At 46.1% G+C, this 23,643-nt stretch overlaps 1 protein-coding gene across 2 annotated transcripts; it reads right to left on the bottom strand.

The window, feature by feature from the left end:
- Positions 1-466: 466 nt before the first annotated feature.
- On the bottom strand, positions 467-23,103 carry LOC146189733 (transmembrane protein 184B-like). 2 transcript variants are annotated; one of them, XM_084604498.1, is made up of 10 exons: positions 22,896-23,103; positions 18,536-18,765; positions 17,257-17,419; positions 15,808-15,898; positions 14,317-14,392; positions 13,525-13,616; positions 11,987-12,156; positions 9,233-9,483; positions 7,570-7,877; positions 467-2,834 (listed from the first exon to the last, which is right to left on the bottom strand). In XM_084604498.1, exons 2-10 carry the CDS (start codon positions 18,755-18,757, stop codon positions 2,798-2,800), a joined length of 1,410 nt encoding a protein of 469 aa, XP_084460624.1. In that variant the 5' UTR covers positions 18,758-18,765; positions 22,896-23,103; the 3' UTR covers positions 467-2,797. The 2 variants fall into 2 exon arrangements, with proteins under 2 accessions (XP_084460624.1, XP_084460622.1); XM_084604496.1 differs by lacking the exon at positions 22,896-23,103 and adding an exon at positions 22,396-22,829.
- Positions 23,104-23,643: the final 540 nt, after the last annotated feature.

The raw sequence follows: 23,643 nt of genomic DNA, 5'->3' as shown, positions 1-23,643 counted from the left end.
TAACCCTTGGTTCAAGTTAGCTGGGGCATCCAGTGTGAGTGTGTGTGTGTGTGTGTTATATATAGCAGACAAATGAAAGGGAAATGAGGGGCTGCTGTTAAATTTAAACGAGCCAACAGTGGGGTTTGTGTGTGTTGTGTTTTATGGCACATAGGCAACTAAGGTTATCATGCGCCAAACTCTGGGTAAAGCAGTTCTTGTTAAAAATAACTCAGTTTGTTTATTAGCTTTACTTTTAAAAAATCAAAAATAGAAGAAGTTTTGACAATGGCATTCTCTCCCAGCAAAAGACTTGGATGAAATGGAATGTGTTTATTATAGAAACACAAAATGTTTCCTCCTGATTGCCTCATATTTCGTGCATATTAAAATGTGGTTTACTGTCAGTTGTTCATTGAGACGTCACGCGCTGAGCCAGGGCAATAATTATTTGAGAAGGAAGATATGAACATGTCGCCAACAGAAAAACGTTTTGTCAGTACACTGTTTTTATTTGGGTTATATACTTTATACAAGCATAACCAGCATAACATCTCTCTATACAGAACACTCTTTTGTTCAGATATACAGTTCAAGCGTTTTTTTGTTTTTTCACATACTCAGGTGTTGGGAAGCGGGAAAGAAAAAACACCACTCAGCGACAACGCTTGTCAACGTTGCCTTTGTAACCTCCATATAGTATATTCATGCGCTATGTACAGAGCCCATAAAGCACAAACAAAAAGAAACATTGTGCAGACATAAAATTTCACATACTCTGTCTCCCTGCAGCTTCACATTCTTTCACAAGCATTTGAAACAATGTCCTTTTGCTCTCCCAGCTTTGTATGTATATATTTATATATATAAGTATGTATAGCTTTGTTCTATGTTGCACACAGCAGCAGTCTAACAATCGGCAATCTATGCCCAAAATAAAGCTATGGCGCCGCGTTAAGCACAAGCTTTGGCGTCACCTCCAAAAGATGCTGCCTGCATTTAAACACTTACAAAGAACACCACACAATCACGTACCGCGTGGAAGAAACCACGGAACAAAAAAAAAAAGGGGGGGGGGGGGGGGCGTGCTGACCAAGTTTCGTGTTCTCAAAGCTGCCGTAAACACCAAAACCTGGGCGAGCACTGCGCAAAAATGGCGTCGGCAACACGCCGTACACACATTTCGACGTGCAATGCGCTGCACACAATATACACATACATCAGACAAAACTCCATTTATACACAGCATTACATAAGCATGTAAAACGACTCCTTTGGGGAAAAAGCAGTTTGCCCACAAGACAGAAAAAGGTCAACACATCTTTGCTGTTTCCTATTTACAAATGCTCGAAGCTCTCCACACCTTCACACACTCTCGACCTCAAGGATGGGGGGTTTCAAGTCGTACCCTCTGCAATCCACTTCTCGATCACCTACTTCTCAATGCTCCTCGCCTTCAAATACCTGGGTTTGGTAGCTACTTCAACCCTCTTCTTTCCTCAATGTTAAAAACTGCACACGCTTTTACAAGCTGTCACTTGAAGCCGCTGCACAGAAGGTAAAAAAAGACAAAAGGCCGCGTGCACACACAAAGAAGAAAAAGAATCGCACAGAAGGAAAAACAAACAAAACGGCAAACAGACCTATTTCCCCCTTTGCATCAAGGGACACGAGGGCACAAGCAGATACAAGTCCTAAGTAACAAAAGTTGGGAAAGCTAGCAAGGCTATGCACTACACTTACTTTATTTTCCGCAGCTGCCTATATCGAGGTGGAGCAGGTTTTACAAGAACTGAAACTAAAAACGAACTGTTTTACAAGCTGCCTCTCATACTATGATAAACTATGATAATGCACGATAATCTGTTAAAACAGCTTAATGGCAGTTTGATAGTTATGTTACCTTAGAAGTTTGGTAAAATTCTTACTAGTCCACTGCCATTCGCAAGAGTAGAACCAAATGTGGAATGATGAATTATGTTAATGCTGGCAGTATAAATAATGCAAAAAGCCGGTGCTTGCTCAAACTGCGTCATACCTTGCGCCCTGCTAACGTGTTTCATGTAGACAGCAAAGGCAACGCCACTTTATCATAACTTTTTCTATTCTCCTTAACAGAAGATAGGGCACATCGCAAAACTTAAGACACGCACTGTTACACCGATGCCTGTCATGAAAATGGGCTTACACGTCACACTTCCCACGCATTCCTTGGCATTCCACACTTCCTTAGCTTCTCTCCGCGGCAAACCCGTTCTCCTCACGAATGAACCTCTCAACATTTCCATGCCAGCCTTGTTTTCTACAGAACCTATGCCACCTCCTCAGAGTTTATTAATGCACATCACCAAAAAACAATGGCTTATGGAACAGATGCCATGACAAAATACTTTGCGCCTCCACTGCAGAGCCCGCTAACAGTGGACGATGGTCGCTAGCCCACATTTCAGAAAAAAATAAAAATAAAACATGCACATGCCTACAATACCACCTGACAGTGACCACAAGCGATGATGCAGTGGAGACAGGACCCCGGTGGTCAACGGCAAAACAGTCAGGAGCGATGACACCACACGTAACAATTGCATATGTGTATTCGAATTTGCGCAGCAGTCCACAATGTTCATGCTCTTGGGAGTAACCAGTACCACGTGCGAGAGCGAACATCACCAGCCGACCGGGAAAAGGTGGCCCAACGAACAGGCAGTGGGAGGCATGCACCAAGCAGGCAGGCAGGTGGACAGCACAAGTGGTCAGTCGATGACGTGGCAAAGTCCACCTCTGTCACCTAGCTTTTTTTTTTCTTTACTTTTTTTTTTCAGAAACGGCATGTGTCGTTGCCTCGCTGGACCATTCTGCAAAAAGATGTTAGCCAACACTGCCTAGAGACCCCCCATTAAGCAACCCTGCTGCAGCATGCAAAAAAAAGAAAAAAAATATTGATATATTGTGAACAACCCCACGCAAGCAAACTGGGCTACTGCTGTAAATGTGCGCTAGTGATTTTAGTGCATAAAAAAAAATTTAATGCAAGAAGAACGAGAAAGGCGGAACAACGCGAACATTACCGTCATTGGTCTCTACCTGTGGTTTATCTTTTTTTTTTGCACTAAAATTAGCAGAGTAACCTCATGCAAACTCACAGTAGCAACACAAGCCTGGAGCAGTAATAATAAAACTGATGCATACTACTATAGCATCAGAGTTAACCTTTTTATGCATTAGGCATGCAGGGCAACATAGCATTTTGCTAAGAAAATCGCACTCAAATCAACAGCATGTAAATATTAGAAAGGCCCAGCAATGCATGCAAACAGTAGAAAGCCCGGACTCCACAGTTAGGCCAGCGTACCCAACATTAAGAGGAAAAAAAAGTGCGTTAAAGTAACTGCTGGCTACTGCATGTTGTAACGAGTCCCTCATTCCCCTACCCTGGTGCAATCAATCGTCCAGTAAACCTCACTGCCAGAGCATCAAAGCAAGTTTGTTTAGCTGTCGCATGTACTACTAGTTACATTGAGTCCATAGCCCTTCATAATAAAGAAAATAATTTTACTTTGCCACAAACAAACGGGTTCCCCAAGAAAAATGAGCAACCGCGGCATGCATTCAGCAGATGCGCAGGCATGCGCCATGACCCTGTGAAGAATACACAACAAATGTGCGATGCTGACGAAGAAAGGTGATATGTACAAAACTTGTACCGAAAGATGTTAAGAACCCAGCAACCATTCAGGATGAAAAAAGGAACGGTTCCATTCCAAGCTTTTGACGGGATTAGCCAAGTCTTATTTCCATAAATCTAGAAGCTGTGAGGACTTGAATACGCATTCTCCCTTATCATGGCAGCAATAGATTAAGTTTAGTTTTAAACAGGACACAATCGATCCCACACTTCCTCGAGAACAGAAGTGTGAACAGCAAGTCACAGTGGCCTTGGCAAGCTCTTTCTTCACCCCAGCCTGTTTCCCAAGGTTAAGTACATTCACCGAGCTCCTTTACTTGGCTGTCTCGCACCTTTGTGGATACCAAACCTTTGTCATTCCAGCCAGCTGAGTCCACTGGTACGACAAGTATCAAAGCAGCCAAAGCAGCCAAAAACAGAGATTCTGATAGGTTGTGCTTTCTAGTCAGCCTTTCGTACATCATCAACATTCACTTAAACTAATAAAAAAAAAAAAGGGATGTTTAGCTGGCATCACGCAACTGAGTATAATTGGCCCCGCATCTTTTCCTCTGCTTTTTCGAAACACAAAAGGAAAGAATAAACTGACTTTAAGAAGGAATCGAACCTGCTGTTCTAAACAGAGTGAGAAATTATAAAGATCTCTCAAAAAGTAAAAAAAAAAAAAAAAAAATGGCAGTGGTGGTACAGTTAACAGCCGACTACCGACAAAACCAAAAACACAGATGACTTGCACTCCAGCGGTAATCCGAGTCGTACATGTGCGGCGAGCGCGCAGGAAATGCAACAGCGAGCACTGCGCACGTGTTTGAAGAAGTTTTAAAACGCATCCACTGCGACTCTAGTGCGCAAAAAACGCAAAAGTCGACGACGGGTTTACCGATTGGTCGGCACAAAGAACAGAGCCTGCAATGCAAAGGTCACACTTGGACAATGGCACTCAAAAAGCAGGAGGCAATATAGGTCAAGGTCGATAGGTCAAACTGGAACAGGTTAAGGTCAATAAATACACACCACCAATGCAAGCAAGGGTCATCATGATTGCACTGTCCCAGGGTGTGGGGAGTATATGAAGAAGATAAAAAAAAAAAAAGCCAGGAAGGGCAAAGAAGCAACAAGTGCACAAGTTAAAGACAGCAAACATACTATCTGAAGACAAGGACAAGAACAATGTTGATAGCAACAAATAAAGCAGACAAGCACACGTGGAAAGGAAGACCAAAAATAAAAAAGCTTGGCAACGACAAGAAGTCTGCGGCAGCATTTGCACAGTGACCACAAGACACATTGTGCGACTCTGCAGCATTGAAACGATACAGGGTGCCCGGCTACTATAACTACGGGACAGACCAAGAAAACAATTTTTTTTTTCCCCATCAGCTATCAATAGGCTATCAACTACAACTTGACGAAGCTATTACAGAAGATTCTGAAATACCACCCACATTTCCACAATAAAACACACACCAAAGTAGTGCCAATCGTCTTTTTTTACCTGAGCGTTTGTCACAGAGATCTGGATGGGTATTGATGCAATCCAGACACTGCAACTAAATTTAGGCTGGAAAATCTTCTAACAAAGTAAGACTGAATTGGCCTTCAAGTTCTCCGCACCGTGCATCAAGTTTCAACCCTGCAGACGCGGGTTAAGTGAGCGAAAGGGACTCGGGGGGCCATTCACTCTGCAGAGAGAGGACATGGATGTGTATATATATGTGTGTATAAATCGGGGATGGCAGCTCTAGTCGAGACCACCCTCACAACAGAAGAACAAAAGTGTGCGCTCGCGAAGACTAGAAAAGCCTGTGCTGCAACATGTCAGATCCGACAAAAGACAGAAACCGCTCCAGCCCACACAGTTTTTAAGACATACTGCGTCCCCCCCAGTGAGTTTGAAACGCGAGGGAGCAGGACATCTCAAAGAGGGGAAAAAGAACGAACAAGACAACAACAGCAACAGTAGACAACAACAGGGCTGAGAAGGCCCTCTCCATCGTAAGAGGCAAGTGCATGACTCAAGCCAGAGTTATGTCAAGGTTTCAGCCAGTGGATGGCTTTCAGAATTTGTTTACAGACAGCTTCCGAGTGTGACCAGAAAAAAAAAAAAAAGGCTGGCTCAGAAGCTGGCCTAAAAGCCGTCCTGTGCATAGCTTCCAGCTTCTTTTTTGTTTGAGTCGGCTTAAAGAGCGACTTGAAAACTGGCCGTGAAGCTAGTTTGAACGCCAGGTCATGAACAGCTATTAGATATCTCACGGCGCCTTGGCTCGTTTTAGCACAGTTTAGAGCGAAGCCAGCTTCGGCAGCCAAGTCAAGAGCCAGTGCCTTTTAGTAAGGCAAGGCAATTTCAGCAACGGACACGTGAGCAACCTTCTTTGGCTCCGGGCAGTTCCATGAGCACCCAACCCTAATCTCCTCTTGTGCGTAGCCGAAACCGGCAACCGCGGTCCGCCAACAAATCTCGGTATAATAAAAAAATAAACGAAAAAAAAAAAAAAAACTGATCAAACTGAATCGCGCAAGAATGTGTCGCGACTTCGCGCTTTGCGTGGGCGAAACGGGAGAGCTATGGCTGTTAATCTCATCATCAGCAGCACAGCACGCATGAGGATTGTTTTCTGGAGGTTCAAGAAAAGAAAAAAAAAAGAAGCTTGAATGCACATAATGCTCCAGAGTCTCCCAGAAAGTGACGGTGTGCTAAAAAGTATGTCAGAGAAAAGACTGCTTCAGCATGGTACATATTGGCATTTTAAAACCAGGACATTAAGTGATATAAAGAGGAGAAGATTTGTTCTCGCTCACAAGAACGTGCACAGGATTAGGTCTTGCTAAGAACCGTCATATTTTTCTCCACCTAGCGAAGTAAATCATCGGGTTCACCTGTTTTTTAACAATCGTTTTTCAACCTTCTACAGGCTCCAACGAGAGGTTGACCTACATTCATTGGTAGCCAATCTGGGTTCAAATATGGTTCACCAATATGGTTGTGGTCAGAATGCTGCTGAGTTTCACCACGCAGCGCAGCAAGGCGGCAATGCGCTAATGACAGTCTTGAAGCATTACGTGCTTCTACTCGCGGCTCTTTCTGTCCTTTCTGTTTTTACATCAAAGACAAGAACTGCTCTGAAGTGAAGCCAACAGACTCGCAATTAAGCTGACTGTGCCATCGATCACAACAATGAACTGATTCAACATGACAAATAAACCTGAGTATTATTACACGGAGAAAATAAAACACTAAAGCTGCAAAAAGAAAAAAAAAAGAACTTATTTTTCTTATTGCAGCCTAGTGCAGCTGCATGCGCGGCAATGTTGGAATGCGCGGCAATGTTTCTTGCAGTGCATGCGTTTTGTGACCTTCCACAGAAGAAAACCTGAGGACAGGGTATAGGACTTTTGTTAAGCTTTTGAAAATGTGACCCGCCTTGGTGGAAACGCGCAACTCTGGAGTTCTCAACCCCGAGTGGTGTCACTGCAATAAAAACATGAAGGAATGACTCTTGTTTTCGCAACAGCAGTGGAGCTTGTGCGCCTTCAAATAATCTGCGTTCGGTAACAAGTTTATCCCAAAAGTGCGGTCGCGTCCCTTTTAAATAAGTTCCCCAACAAGGTTCCTCGTCTGCCACCATTTAGTCGATAAACGCAAGCTAAGTATGTTTTTTTTTTTTCCTCTATGTTTTTTTTTTTCCTCTTTTTCAACAAGCCTTCCAGACCCGACCCAGAAAAACCATGCCAAACAAAGATGACACAGACGCTGAGACACAAGAAGCAGGTGTGATGGCAAGAAAAACTGAAAGCAAAGTAAGGTGGGTGAGGAAGAGAGATCAGACTGTGGGCTGGTGGCAAAGGTGGTGCACCCCGCCACCGATTTGCGGCCGCTGTCGCTGTGGTCGCCATGAATCACTCACTGGAACTCGTCATCGGAGCTAAGGAGGGTGGTCTTCTCGTTGTAGGCTGGGTTCCGGTGGTGGCCACGTGTAGGTGGCCGACCGTTGGCCGAAGGAGCAGCGCTGGCCGAGTGCGCGGCCCTCGCTCCGCCGCCGCCTGCGCCCCCTCCTCCACTCTGGAGCGAGTCGTCATTGTTGCCGCCGCCGTTGTTGCCTCGAGCGAAGTGGTGGTGGCGGTTGGGCGGGGCCGCGTACTGCGTGTACTGCTGGTACTGTGGGTGGAAGTTGTGGATGGCGTCATTCATGATGTCCTTGGGGTTCATCGTCTCCTGCGATATGGGGGGGGGGGGGCAAAAAAAGGGAAGTAAGAAAGCAGACACGTACGTTGTGTTCACAACAAAATATCAATGACAGAAATTCCTATCACTGAATAACAGACAAAATCTGCAAAGTAAAGCACAGGAATGCGCTTCCGCAGATGTATTCAACGGCTGATGGGATTTTGCCATGGGTCCGTGCTGTGTGCATTACTGGTGTTTTACAGCAATCGCGACGCAAGACTGCCCAATAATGTGACCACAAATATAGTGCAAGGGAAGAACTGGAGACCTTGCAAAAATGAAACATAATTATGATTATAATGACACCCTACTCTGTTCTGCCTAGAGCAGAAGTGTAAAGGGCTCAGGAAGAGAGCTGGCACACACTTTTTCGAAAAAAATTTGTCCCAGTGTTAAACTTTTTAGATTTTAAACAAATTTGTGAAAGTTCAGATACATAGGCAAAAAATATATAGGCAGAGTATTACAGTCACGGCATCGAGGGAACTAACTAAACGGCACAGCAATGGCACGCCGTGAACGTCGACGAGCTGAGAGAGCACCAACAAAGATTAAAGTAAGCCTTCAAGGCCCTCCGCTAGTGTCCCAACAAAGACAAGAGATCAAATTTCGCGCTTTCCTTGCAATCGTGCGGAGGAAACAAATCCACAAGGGAGAGTTGCTGCAAACCAAGCCTAGTATCAACGGTCACAATCAGTCACTTTTTTTTGCTGCAAGATGGTAGTGCAAACGATTTTGCAACACTTTCATGCAAGTCCTAGAAAGTCTTCATGGGCCTCCGCTAGCATCCCAACAAAGACAGAGATCAAATTTCGCGCCTCTGTTGCGATCGCGTGGAGAAAGCAAAACCATGAGGGCACACCACTGCAAAGAGCGTGCAACAGTATAGCCATGGTCAGTTTTCTTTTCCTCCCCAAAATGGTAGCATAGACAATTTTTAATACTTCTTGTACGTTATAGAAGATGGCAGGACCTCCCAGTAAGCGCTTCTCTTCAGAAAGCACTAAATTTGAAATGCACGTTCGGCGCAATACGCGTACGACCAAAACCTCGCGGGACAGAATTCAGCCACAATACCCATACGACAAAAACACTCAAAGGGATTAAGCTCCACCTTGAACGGTATGATACGACAGCATTAACGCCTCCCCACACAGATCTCAGCTCTCAGATTACATGCACTTCGCTTTTTGATCACTGTTTCCCTTAAAAAGCCACTTTTCTGAACAAAGTTCAGTCCGAGGCTGACCAAGCAGTCTGGCCAAAGCGTGCATGCAGATTCGCCGGCCTCCAAAATAAGGACCGAGAAAAAACAAAGAAATTAAGACAACAACGAAACGCACCTTGAGGCTCGAAGAGATGCTCTGCATGGTAACCGAGCGTCCCTGGGCATCGGCGCGGCACCCCTGCACGTAGACGCGATAGGGGAAGGCGTACTTGAGCGCCAACGAGGCGAAGAACATCTCAACACAGATGAGAAAGTTCTGGTAGGCGGCCGACACCGTGCCGGCACTGGCCGCTGCCGTGTTGGTGGCGCCGCTGGCGCTGATGGCAGAGATGAGGCCCGCTTTCTCCAGGACTGCCAGCAGAACCCCTGTGAAACGACGACACAGTATTTTTGCTACCCGTTTCTTTTCTTTTACGGCAAAGGCAGCCGGTGGATTGGTTTAGTCATAATACGCTGTATTCTACTCCGGAATTTAAAGCACCAAGTTGCCACCTGCCATGATGGGTAGGTGGAGAGTTAAATTATGTTAGTTTAAGGGAGGACAGGGCTCGTGAGGAGCCGAAAATCGTAAAAAAGCTTTTTGAAAATGACATTCTAGAAATCTGCACCCCATCTCCTACGTACGTACTAATTTATTCACTGTCCGGGTCATCGATTCCACATTAAAGGTGCAAACAAGCCAAATAAATCATATCTCAGTTCATTTTTTCTCGTTTTCTCAAATCTTTGACAGTTTGCTAGTTTGCGAGAGATAATATCCTAGCATCTAGACCAGATAAAACAATAATTTTTATTGCTGCATGCTCCTAGGTGATTAAACTGTACAATGTTGGGAACAGGTTTCTCATTTTACCCCTGCAAATTTTTCTGTGTGCTCTAATCTAAATGGCTAGTCAACTGCTTTTTCTTGCATCAAACTTCAGCAAGTTGTAAAATTACTAATATTGTCTTGACCAAAAATGTAGCTCCTAGGTTGTATTCCTTATACTATATACAGTGAAACCTCGTTATAATGAACAGTTAAAAATCGGAAAATAGTTCGCTCTATCCATAATTCGTAATATAAAATTTCGTAGAAGATCCATGCAAGAGCAGCAAAATTCAATCAGAGAAGGCACAGCAACTCGGAGGGTGCCTTCTTGGGTCACGTCCGTTTATTTACGCGCAAAGAACTGCATTATCGCGGCCTGCTTTTTTGTGTTGATCGCGTTCCGTATCACGCCCTGTTCCACAGTTTGCAAACGCTCAACAAGGGCAAACCCACTGCTCTCAATAGCACTGTAGCGGCGGCGCAGTAAATCCAATGCAGCAAGCGCTTCTTGTGAAGTCAGAATGTTCTCATCGTTTGCACGGTCAGCCTGAGCTTCGTCTGCGGGATGTTCAGAAACGTCCACAGCGATTTCGGCGTCCGTCGGTACAGCCGTGGTCACCGCAATGTCGTCGCCGCCTACAAAGTCCTCTACAGTCATTGTTGCGGGCATGTCACCTCATGTCAGAAGCTCGCGGAGCTCTGCTTCTGCTTCGTCCCCATCGTCACTTGATGCGCGGGCCTCTGCTGGAACAAAAGCTGCGTGCCGAAAGCAGTTGGCAATCGTTTCGCCTTTCACGCTGTCCCATGCCGCTTTAATGCTCCCAGCAAGTCTATCTTCAAGTCCTGCTTCATAAGAAGCTTCATGAGAAGAGTGTCAATCAGTCTCCTCTTGTAAACTGCCTTTAACTTGAGCTTGGTCTTTAACGTCAGTTCTGCTCTTTTTTTCACGTTCACCGCCATCACAGCACTACGCACACCTGCGCACCACACTTGACACGACGACCGACGCAGCCTCCGTCGAACGCTACGACAGCCACGCCGCTGCTAACACTAAAACCAAAAAACGCGAATGGTGCAAAAAACCAAAACAGCAAGTTGTTTCCTTCCTCCATCCAAAAAGGCAAAAAACAACATTCGATTGTGCCGCTGCCACCGCTGCCACCGCTGCTGAAGCGGCGCTTTTGGCGATTGTGAGATACAAACGATTTCTTATGGCCTCCGAGATCACCTCCGTGCGCACAAACAGGCGCGCGGGGGTAATCTCAGAGGCCATAGATTTCTTCAGCTGTCAACTCCCAATGCCGTCGTGGCATCTGTGGCGTTGTCAGCGCCTGCGAGGTAATCCTGAACGTTTGCTGCACCGCATAACACACATGTAGTGCAACGAAGCCTGCCTCCTGCTATTAAAGTGAGGTAGTGCTTGGCGTCGCGAAGTTCGTAATATCCGTTTTATGCCGAACCGCGTTTGCTATGGGAAGTTAAAAATACATGTGTTTGACAAAAATATTTCTGAAGAGTTTGCTATATTCAATAATTCGTTATATGCGTGTTCGTTATATCGAGGTTTGACTGTATCTAGCCTTATATTAATAATAGTTTTCAAATTATTGCTTTTTCTCTATTGTTTTACAAAGGAGAGAAAATGTCAAATAATTTGAAAACTAATTGACACACGAGAAAACTAATTACGAATTTTAAATCAGCACAAAAAAATTGATTAATGTCATGCATTTTCCTTGCATTTAACCTAAAAATAAGGAAAGATGTTCTAAGAGCTCTTAAGCAGAGTTCAATTAAATTAAACCTGCCCATCCGGCCATGATGGGCAAGTGGCAAGCAGGAAGGTAGAGATACGCTCTCCACTTCTAGGGGAAAGCGCGACACGCAAGAGAGGGAGATGGTATGAGAGGTTCTTCACTAACTGTTCTCAAATAATGCTGCCCTCTTAACAGTTATCCAATGACGATACGCCATCCACCGTTCTCCTGAGACAACCAGCACAGAACCCAACAGCAGCAAAAAAAAAGGAAAAGGAAAAGAAGGACCACTGCCGCCTACCTTGCCAGAAGGAGAGGAAGATGACCGACTTGACGGTGCAGAACTTCCAGACGGGGTCAAAGGGCGCCAGCAGGTCCTTAGTGGCAAAGTAGAACAGCACCATGCCGTACAATGCCAGCGACACACTGATGTTGTAGATTATCGTGATGTACAGGTAGCCACTGTCTGGCCTGCACAGACATGTATGACATCACACAGAGGTGATGAGAAATCGAGCAACAAGAATGCACTGACAGCAGGTAGTTAAACTGCCGAGTCTAAAACAGCACATGATTAAAAGTAAGGCACTGGATTTTCCAGACGTGTACAGGCCTCCCCCGGTTGTTTATCACATCGTCGCGGGACTGTTGATCGCGCAGTACCTGATAACGGCAATAAATGAAGGAAGTCGTAAGATGCTAGCACAGAACAAGTTTGGTTTATGGGGCTTAACGTCCCAAAGCGACTCAGGCTACGAGAGACGCCGTAGTGAAGGGCTCCGGAATTTGACAGCCCGGGGTTCTTTAACGTGCACTGACATCGCACAGCACACGGGCACCTTGCTTTTGGCCTCCATCAAAAAGCCGCCACCGCGGTCTGGAGCATGAGCATTGATATTGAGAACAGCATAATATTCAAGATCCAGGTGCCCATGCCCCTAATGCACTAGTTCTAAATACATTGGACTCTATTTCAAACTATTTGAGTTCCAGTTTCAGTCCACCCAGTACTTTAATATATAATCAAAACATCAAGAGCCAGCTTCTGTTAACTAAAACTGCAAATTTCTGACAAATTTTTAGTTTCCCAGGAGTATTTTGAATTCTCCAGTGGATTGTACCAGAATCAGTTTATCCGTCTCCTCTTGTAGGTTTGCGGAATTTACACAATGTAACTGTTACACTAGATTTTCCCGTTTTGAGACATAAACCAGACATGCTGACGCCAATAACAGCCCAATAAAATTAACATGTCGTGATGCAATTCAAAGGACAAGGTACACGTGAGCAATTCACGCCATCCCAGCTTTGTTGGTAGAGCACTGCACTCGAAATTCAGAGGTTGCAGATTATGTCGCAGTCTTTCGTTACATCAGAATCTTTTGTTACATCCATGTTCTACAAAAGAGGCTTCAGAGTCACGATGCCGCTTTTACTGCAATGGTGCGCCTCTCACTACATATGCAAAAAAAATATTCAATTTCAACCAAAATGATTTCTACGCAACTGTGCAGCCTCCGAGAAAAATGTGACACTAGACCACATTTGCTGTTCCCTGGCTTTGTTTGTTATCACCATTTATTTGCAAGAACCGCCCACACATAACTACACCCTGATCACCAGACGCGCGGTACGCACCGACAGCGGTGAGCAGTGGCGCATGGTCATAAAGTAAGTCCCATTAGTAGCTGTCAACAGATCAGGGTACACACACTTCTCATAGCTCAGCATGAAGTTTTAGCTCGTTTTCGTCGATACGGACTTCTTCCGCAACTGCATCGGGTTCGCACAGTCCAGATTCTACTGAACGAAGTCCGCTCAAGACGCCAGTGACCTTACCTCCAGTCTCCATCGGAGTACTTCCCAAAAGGCTGCAGAATCAGCGTAATCACAGACATGAGAGGTTTCACTGCACAGAACTGCAGAGTTGCCTGAAAATAAAAATGAAAAAAAAAGAAACGGGGGGGAGGGGGGGTCACAAATTCATTAACCTCAGGTTCAACTGATAAGTTGAACCTCTCAGTCACATTCAAGCAAATGAAGAGAAGAAAATGGGCCACATCATCAAGACCAAGCAAAGCTGGCCAGAAGAGAGTTATAATGCAAACATGCACTGCATTGATCGGCAATACTGTCGTGAACAAAAAAAAATAATGCGTGGATGCAGCGTCCTAAAAAAGAAAGAAAGTCTACATTCCAGTAACAATGACTGGCTGCAGACACAACCAGTGACAGTATGATTAGTCCCAACATTAAGCAGGTAAGATAGGAAAGATGAAGGTTAGGACCGTCGCCCAGTGCCCGTCTCCTCACTCTAATGCAATGGAAGCTGCTTTGCCAGTGCTGCCCGCACAATTTGACAGCATCATCCCTCAGTGCCATACACAACAAAGGAAGCTCCCTCGTGTTTATTCTTTGCTGGTAGGATTGGAAGGCTAAATCTTTCCTCGGTGAACCCCTGCCGCAAGAGGTCACAGGCATACGCAAAAGTGAGCAAGAGGTGTGTTCCAGTTTCATAGTTTTCTGAATTGCCCCTTTCTGAAGTTAGTTATAAGTCTACTGAAGCTGAAAGTAAACGTAATCTTGCAATGCAACTGCTTTTACTGCAGCTGGAAATGCATGAATGCTCACCTGTTTGCAGAACCGGAGAAAACCAATGGTGTATGTCTTTCCAGAGAGGCAGCACGTGCCGTACCAGAAGCTTTGTCTGCAAAGAAGACAAGCAGTTGCGATCACAATACTAAAAGCATCCGCAGCAAAATAAGTGATTAAAGGAGATGCCGAGAACAGCTCCATCCAATCACTGCTCTAATAAAGATTGATTCTCTGGCTCTCTCTCCGTACATGCTGCTGTTTTCTGGCAGCAAAGAATGCATTTACTGGTTAAATAATTGCACTTATAAACCTTTCCGCTGGTCACTCCAAACTAATCCTCCCCACACAGGACTGGCTGATGTTATTTTCAAAGGAATGGTGTAGCACAGCCTACTTAAAGGGGTCATGACACCAATTTTGGATTACAGTAAAATCTCTGTGATACGAATTTCGGGATGATACGAATTCTTCAAATTCCCCGGCCGGAGTGCATTGTGTACAATGGGCAAAAGTTTCGGATAGTCCGAACACTCTCCCGCGCCACTATGGATGATTTGAATGCACAAACTGTGACCGCAACCTTGAGTACTACGCACTGCCCACACATCGTTGACTCTGCGATCGCCAGCCACGCTGCATGTACGCGTCATGAGCAGTTCGCGGGGATGCGTGGTCTGCACTTCACTGACGTCGCGATTTTCTGTCGGGCTCACGCCGCGAAAAGTTTTCAGCGGCGAGTGGCCCTCAAACCGCAAACGTCGCAACCACCGTAGCTGGCGGCGGCCGGTGCACACAGACCGGACATCGCTGGTTCCGTGATAGCGATCTGGGAGCAGTTTGCGGTGCCGCGCAGCCCACATGTCGCCATCTCCAGTTGAGCTGTACGCGCCGCGAGAAGTATGCGGAGGTGGGCAGACCGCACATCGCCGGCATCGCGATAATTTTCCACGCCGCGAAAAGTCTACAGCAGCACGCGGCCGTGAGTAGTAGTCGGCGACGCACGCGGTGGGCGCGCACGGGCCGCATATCGTAGACTTCTCGACCGCTAGTCGCACTGTACGAGCAGTCTGCGGCGCCGTGTAGCTGGCACGTCTCCATTTCATGAGCTGCACGCGCCATGAGAAATCCGCAGAGGCATGCGACCCGCGCGTCACTGACGTCTCGATCGCCTGTCGCGCTGTGCCGCGAGTGGCGAGCTGTGGCCGCGCAACCATAATAAACCTTCACAGACGTAAACAGATATGCACGACTGCCTTTCCCATGCTTCTGCATACTTATTTTCTTTCGTTTTGATGATATGAATGTTCGGATGATACGAATTTTTTTCGCGACCCCATGAGATTCATAATACAGAGGTCCTACTGTATAAACCGTTTATCACATCTTATTCCTGATGTGCCAAGCAACTAAACCTCAAAGTTTCAGCTGCCATCGGACTTTTGAAATGAGGCCCCCATATGAAACACAGCAAGAGGCCAGAGAAAGTAGATGCAAGTCACTCGTCTCAAACAGAAAAGCAACACTTACTGTATTGGCTTGCCCCGGATCTCAGACATAATGTTGCTCTCGCCTCCAAGGTACTCATAACAGAGGCTCAAGAAGTTGTAGATCACAAATGCTGAAACAGGAGAGGATACAGAGGATACACGTCACCGGAAAACACAACACCTGCACTATCAGTAATGATGGCAAAGTGTGGACATTCAGGATGCAGACTTGTAATACTCTTAACCCTTTCACTGTCGGCTGTTTCTGACTGGGACGCACCCCCAGTGTCGGCTTGGTTTCAGAGAACGAGCATATCAGGGAACGAGCATAAAGATTTATTTTGCATCATGATGGGTATACAAATAAATTAGTCAATGCAATTTGCACATTTCAGTGTTCTGCAGGTGTTTAAATAAACATCATCATCATCAGTCTGACTATAAATGATATATGATAAAATAAAAAAAAAACACGCTCAATACTTCTTCAGAGTGTGGTGGATCCTGAGTCCGAATCCGAGCTTGGCTGGTAATCAGAACCCGAAGAGCCATCGCTCCAGTCAGCCGTCGAAGGTCCCGCGCGGTCCGCCATCCGAAAGTAAGCGCGCGCGGAGGGCGCACATTCAGTGGCCAGCACAAGGGAGAGAAACGGCGCGTAGTGAAGTCGAAAGAGAAAAAGATGGAAAGGGGCTAAAACACTCGTGTGCTGCTGCTGCTAACGGCAAGCTGTCCTCAAGCGAGGGCGCGTGGAGAGAGCGAATGCAGCAATCGAGTCATATGTCAGTCGGAGAGAGGCAACCGCGTGCGACCCTGAACTTGCCACGCCGTAGCGGAAGCGCGACAAAGAATAAAAATAAAAACCTCCAAACCTGCCGCAGATGGCAGAACAAACTTTGAACCCATAAACGCACGCGCGCGCCGAAGGATCGCTCGCTCGAGAGAGTAGTGTCACGGAGCGACCACGCCCCCTCCCACGAGCAAAGAACGGGCGGGCGCGGTTGCACCATACTCTTCCATATATGTGTCTTATCGGCGCGGAGCGAGCATATCAGCTTGTAGAAAGATTCAACAGATGGCGGAGCAAGTCCAAGCGCGGCAGCTTTACGGTGAGGCACGAAGATTTGAACGCAAGATAGAATACGTACGGGTACGTTATTGACACTGCGGGGAGGAAACGCGAATACGTACCGGTACGTTCGTGACAGTGAAAGGGTTAAAGCTATATTTTTTTACCATGTTATTTGTTTTGGAACAATACATGTGCACTGCTCTCTGGGACCTCAGGCAAAGGATTGCTTGCTTTTATCAGGGAAATAGGCAAAGAAAGGCTCAGTGATCACCCCTTGCTATCATAGATGGATTCCTAATCAAGCATGATGCCCAGATGATGACTTTGGTATCCAAAGCCACCATACACGGCTAATATGTGGCTAAGAGGGCAACACTTGAGGCCAGCTAAAAGGAGGAGGAAAAAACAGTCCTAGCTCACCTTCGTACCAGTCACGGACACTGTTGAAGTAGATGTAGTAGTTTTCCCGGAAGAAAAGCAGACTAAGCCAGGAGTCAAACGCGTAGATGGGAACTATGAACAGTATCCGTACAATCCAGCGCTGCTCCGTCGGCAACGTGTAGAACCGCAGGTGCTGGTAAATCTGCACATGAAATGGTCAGCACAGCAATATGAGCATAGTTATGAACCTCGCACACATTTAATGCTAAGGTAGTTACAGTTGCATCTCGTGTCCTTTCAAAATACTTTGCCCAGATGAAGTCTCGTGCAATGGCAATTTAGAAGCAAAAATTTTTTTTCAAATAAGGCGGAAATGCTGTTAAAAATACTAAAAGGTTAGTGCAGACATACAATGGGAGGCACATAGCAGGTGATGGCTGTGCAGATGACTGGTGCTGGGACATTTAATGGATCTACAACATTCAATGTCAACTACCGATCGCACGACATGCTTCAGCACTTCTAATTGCTACGTTTCTTTCATTCACTTTGCTCTTTGGAATAAAGATACAAAAGTCATGTCAAAAATGTTTGCTGAGGCAAGCCATCATTAAGGAATATGAAGAATGCTAGGCTCCAAGTGACCGAAGAGCAAAGGGAGTGAGAGAGCAGAGAGAGTGAGCGAGTATGTGAGCGTGTGAGCGAGCAAGTGAACGAGTGAGTGTGTGAGTGAATGAATGAAATATAGTACTTGGGCTGAAACGTGGAGGCTAACCAAGAGGGTCCTACTTAAGTTGAGAACAACGCAGAGGGCTATGGAACAAAAAATGGTAGGGGTAACATTAAGAAATAGGAAGCGTGCAGAGTGGGTCAGAGAAATAACTCAAGTGACTGACATTCTAGTGGAAATCAAGAAGAATAAATGGGCATGGGCAGAACATGTAGTGCGAAGAGAGGATAACCGATGGTCACTTAGGGTAACAAACTGGAATTCCAATGGAAGGAAAGCGTAGCAGGGGGCGGCAGAAAGTTAGGTGGGCGGATAAGGTTAGAAAGTTCGCAGGGGTCAAGTGGATGCAGCTAGCACAGAACCGGGTTAATTGGAGGAATATGGGAGAGGCTTTCGCCCTGCAGTGGGTATAGTCAGGCTGATGATGATGACAGTACTTGAGAGTTCTGAAGTATGTCATGTGATCTATAGTTTAGACTGAAAGTTGGGGGTTCCATTAAATGCCCCAGCATCACCGTCTGCAGAGCCGTCCCACAATGGAATGTTGCAATGACAGTGCTGACGAAGCAGTGTGACTGCTCCCCCCACCTGGTGGCAGGTGATGAGGAGGGCGGTCCAGACGAATGCCCCCGACAGGGCTTGGGCCCCCGTCGTCTGCAGGAAGGTGGGTGGAAGGTCCTCCAGCACCTGGCTGGCGTTCTCGGCCGTCACGTTGGCCAGCACCGCCGGCAGAATCGACGTCGAGCTCACCATGCCGGCCACCGTCGTGCTGGACGGTGCCACTGTGGTGCTGCTGCTGCTGCTACTCATGCTGGAACCTGCACCAGTGTATTGTGAGAGTAGGTGTAAAGAAGAAACACCCAGCAGTGCATAGCTTAGCATCAGCCAGCACTCAGCCGAAAAATTTGCGCTATATATAGCACACACCACTGGTGCACCACGAGAATCAATCAATAATGAATATGCAATGGTAGCGCAAGCAACCGACTGGTGCTGGAAGATGGCAAAAAGTCTTATCTGTGTGCAATGCAATGAGCCACTTCACAAAAAAACTCATTTCCTCCAACTCGACCTCATTCAATCTCATTAGTTCTGCTATTGTCCAAGGTTCGGTTGCCTTTTGTAGAAAACATACATCTCTCACAATGTCCACCAGGATTCAAATTTTTTTTTTCTGACCCTCATACAATTTGAGGGACCAAACTATGATCACAAAAATCTTAAAAGGAGTCCTCACTTTATACACTGTGTCTTCTATATTCTATACGGCTATTCCAAATAATGCTTTCAAAGCCATGTCTTTCAGTATCGTTCTGGTACTGACCCAGTAACATATAGACGAGTGGTTTATTAAGTTACTCTAAACATCTAAACTTTTTGACAACCCTGTTGGGACAGATTCTTCCTCTGCAAATTTAACTTTGACTATGCTGAGTTTGTGCAAGAAACATTCCCAACAATGAGACCTTTGCCGTCCAGTATTTAAAGCTTTAATCTTTACCTTCTTTTCCCAGACAGCCTGCCCAATATATGAGAGACCACACAAACTGACAAAATCGCATGTCAGCATGTTCTGACAGAGCAGTGGCTATTTTCAAGATCTACATAGGGCACTCCCCATGATATGCTTGCCTGCTTGCCCGAGTACTTTTGTCAGGTATGCATTTTTATACAGAGAAAGTAAAATCGTAGTAGATTGAGTGGTCTCTCTGCTTATGCGCAGCATTACACATTCAACAAAAACCAAAAACACAATAATGCAACATTTTCAATTCAACTCAGAGCAGCACTGCGTTGCATGGCTGCAAAGAAAGGTGTTAGATCTAAAGGATTTCAAATCATAAATTATGAGCACGAAGCAGAAAAGCCATAAAACAAAGAACTGAGTAAAACAGCCTAGCTTTATCAGTCGTTTAAAAGACCGCATATAAACATATGCTACAGCCCCACAACATGCTCGACAGAAATTCAAGCATGTTTGCAGTTTTGCACCCTGTTCAGTGAATACCCTCGCGGCACTGGCCTAGCTATTGTGCTCGCTCATATTTTGGATTACAGCCAGCCATAAAAGGCGGCAAATAAGGCTCCGACCTGTTCCCAGATAAAACTGTAGCACACTTCATATCTTCATGGAGCTGTGGCTTACCCGACTGATAAGGATTCTTTCCCAACATAAGCCACATCAATGTTTACAAGAAAAACAATGCTATCATGCTGCTCCGAATGTTGAAAGATATCAAGCGTTCCAAGCACAATTCTTTCATCAGCTAGCAATACTGAAACATCAGACTAAAACTACTACTTGCAACAAGTTATTACAATGGCACAGTCAGTTATCAAATAGTATGGTAACGAATTTAAAAGCTTGCTGTGCTAGGGACAGATAGTTTTAGTTTCCTATTAGAAATGCTACACTGTTAGTACAAACACTTTCCCACTGCTCTATTAAATTCATAGACTAGCCCGGCTCAAAATGCACCACCCTACAACAAATGCCTGTGCTTCCTGGGAAATGCAATGACAAAACTTTATAGCTCCCAGACGGGCACGCCTAAGCGTTTACGATCGAGCGGAAACAACCTAGCTTGACCTGCTCCCAGAGCCACGTAAAGCTGTCTTGTGTCTGCACCAAGGCATAGAAGCAGCGGACAGAACCTGCAACAAAGACAGCTCACCACAAGGCTGGAAGGTGCATAATGCTCTTAAATGAATTACAATGCGCTTGCAGCCTGCCAAGACAAATGTCAGCCAGCGTGCGACAAACTCATAACTGAACACGTGCGTAGATAGAAACAATAGCGGCAATCCTGGTGACACAATGTGACAGACAGTGCCAATGTAAATAAAAGCTATACAGATGTGCTTATAGGAACAGCCCAAGGCACTAACAATACTCAGCATGAACAGTTACACATCCGTAAAATACAGATGTGCTTATAGGAACAGCCCAAGGCACTAACAATACTCAGCATGAACAGTTACACATCCGTAAAATACAGATGTGCTTATAGGAACAGCCCAAGGCACTAACAATACTCAGCATGAACAGTTACACATCCGTAAAATACAGATGTGCTTATAGGAACAGCCCAAGGCACTAACAATACTCAGCATGAACAGTTACACATCCGTAAAATACAGATGTGCTTATAGGAACAGCCCAAGGCACTAACAATACTCAGCATGAACAGTTACACATCCGTAAAAAAATCTACTGCCTGTTTAAAGTTGAAATGCCATACGAAAGGCGCAAGTCAAAAAGCCGGGCTGTAGGTTTAGATTGAATTCCTGGCTACATTGCGAAGGTATCATTAGTGGCACTGAAAGTGCATTCAGAATCTACATACAAGTCCATTATAAATTGAGTAAATAAGCAGTATGTGACCAACAGCAGTGTTAAGCACAATGCACAAGGCATAGCATGTTGTGGTATAAGATGGTAGAGCTGATAAACAGGAGTGATCGCTACGCACAGATGACTCAAATTTCTGAAAGAGAAGGAACTAAAGATGCACAAGTCTAAACACTGCAAAGACATAAGGAGATAACAACTACACCATGAACATGTAATGTGAATACCTAGCCATAAAGATGTTCAGCTCCTGTTTAGAGAATCTTTACTAAATTACAACTCCAAATGGAGACCCACAGGCAACATGCAAATGCCCTCTACCAAGACAACCACATGTATTCATTCTCAACTGTTAGCAGAGGAAAGGACTTGCTTATCGCAGACAGGCCGTTGACCGTAGTGTTGCATAAATAGGCGCCTGCTACCCTTGCACTGCTCTGTTCGCACGCAAGCTCACAAGTAAATGGCTAGCAAGGGATGTGCTCCCGAAACAGACGCAGTGCACGAGGTAGCTCAAGGCAAGGCAGGTGAAATGGGGAGGAGATGGAAGGGGTATTTATTATCGGCGCAGAACCGACCCAACAGCGCGCGGTCGCTATTTTAGGCGGCGACGAGCTCGAATTAAACGCAGGAAAAGCTCGCCGCAGCACGGAACGTTGTTTCAAACCCAACTATAAAGGACGCAGAAAGACGAGCGGCTTCCTTTCCGGGACAATTGCGGACGAAGCGTGTGAAATCATGCAAGGAACTCGTCTCGACGACGAGCTCCCGAGGGAGAGGGCAGCAGAAAGACAAAAACAAGAATTGGAGGCCATGTGACATAATGCACGGACACACGTCGTGCGGACACGGTCTAAATATGTGGGCACGACTTCGTTATGCCATCCATTCTCCTAGCGTCGTCTATCCCGACGCCGGGCATCAAGTGAACAGCAGCCGAAGTTGACGTGTATAGCTCCGGGGAGGGGGCGGAACCGGCCCACTTCCAAGAGTGTACAACTCACGGCACAGAAACACCCGGCAGTAGCACAAACTTGGCTTGTGGCCGCGCAGTTATTAGTCAGCCTAAAACAAAACACACACAGCCTCTCCTCACCTGCGGTGACAATGACAGCCGTCGCTAGGGCCAGGCGGAAAACGCGCCGAGCGGGCTCACGATCCCCGTAGCACTCAAGGTCGGAGCCCCGCCGCTCAATCGACGTCGGACTAAAATATTCAATTAGCGTCGCGATCACTGCGGCGTTGTACTGAGGCTGGCGCGTACAGCTGACAAGGGAGGCTCAACGGGGCAATACTGCCTTATTTAGACGCGTTTATCTCTTCTAGGGAGCGGCACAGACCTGTCGGACCTACGATGACACACGCTGCATCGGCGCAAGTGTCAACAGCAGACCACCGATTGCTTGTTTCCCGTGCCAGCGTTTGTTGGACAGCGGCTACAGTTCACCCCAAGCGCTTAACCAGGACCATTTACACCAGACAACATTTAAATCATCTTTGCGCGTCAAATAAACCAACTTCTACTCGCCTGAGTGCCGAAATATGCGACCAACGAAAGATCGCAACTTTAAACCTAACTGGATCAGTTCTTCTCACCTCGGCTCTTGGTAGTCGACGGCTGGTGATGTTGTCAAGCCTCACGGCCTCGTCGGGTCAATTTCATTCACATGCGAAGCTCATGAAGTGCTCTGCTGCGGCGCAATTTCGACGAACCAACTTCCAGATTACGGTACAGCGCAGAAAAACCATGGCGAACACATCTCTCCGGACCCGACGTCGTCCAACACCACCAAAGCATCAGGCGTCGCGGTTTGCAAACAGCGCATGCGCAAAAATCAACATGGAGAAGCAACCACCACTGAAACTTGTGAAAGCGCTGAAGCAAATTAGGGTGCCTCGATACCAGCGCCGCCGTACAGGGTGGTGACACCCTTTGGCATGCCCCGCGCTATAGTGCCTCCCGCGCCGCAGCTTTCTCCGCGCTCGCCATCTTGGGGCAAGTTGCTTCAAGCCGTTGCTGCAGAGTGTCCGAAGCGGTTGTGCTGTGCGCTGGGTGCTGGGCGATTGAACTGTGTTCAGTCGCGAAAACTAGCATGCCAGGCTGTTGTGTTCCATTGTGTGCTGGCTCAGCAAAAAAAAAAAAACAAAAAGGAGCCAGATGTTTTCGTTCTCCATGGGATAAGAGACGAAGAAATGTATGGGACGCGAAAGTGAAGCGTGAAGACTGCGAAGTAAGCCACAATACCTGTGCTTCTTTTATGCATTCATAAAATTGTTTCACCCATCTGCTTGTAATGACGAGCTTTGTGTGGTTTTTGGCTTCCGCATCTAGCATGGTGCGCAA

Source organism: Amblyomma maculatum, chromosome 5 (genome assembly GCF_055883805.1).
Source record: "Amblyomma maculatum isolate TAMU_Amacu chromosome 5, ASM5588380v1, whole genome shotgun sequence".
Lineage (NCBI taxonomy): Eukaryota > Metazoa > Arthropoda > Arachnida > Ixodida > Ixodidae > Amblyomma > Amblyomma maculatum.
This window is presented reverse-complemented; position numbering and strand designations above follow the sequence as displayed.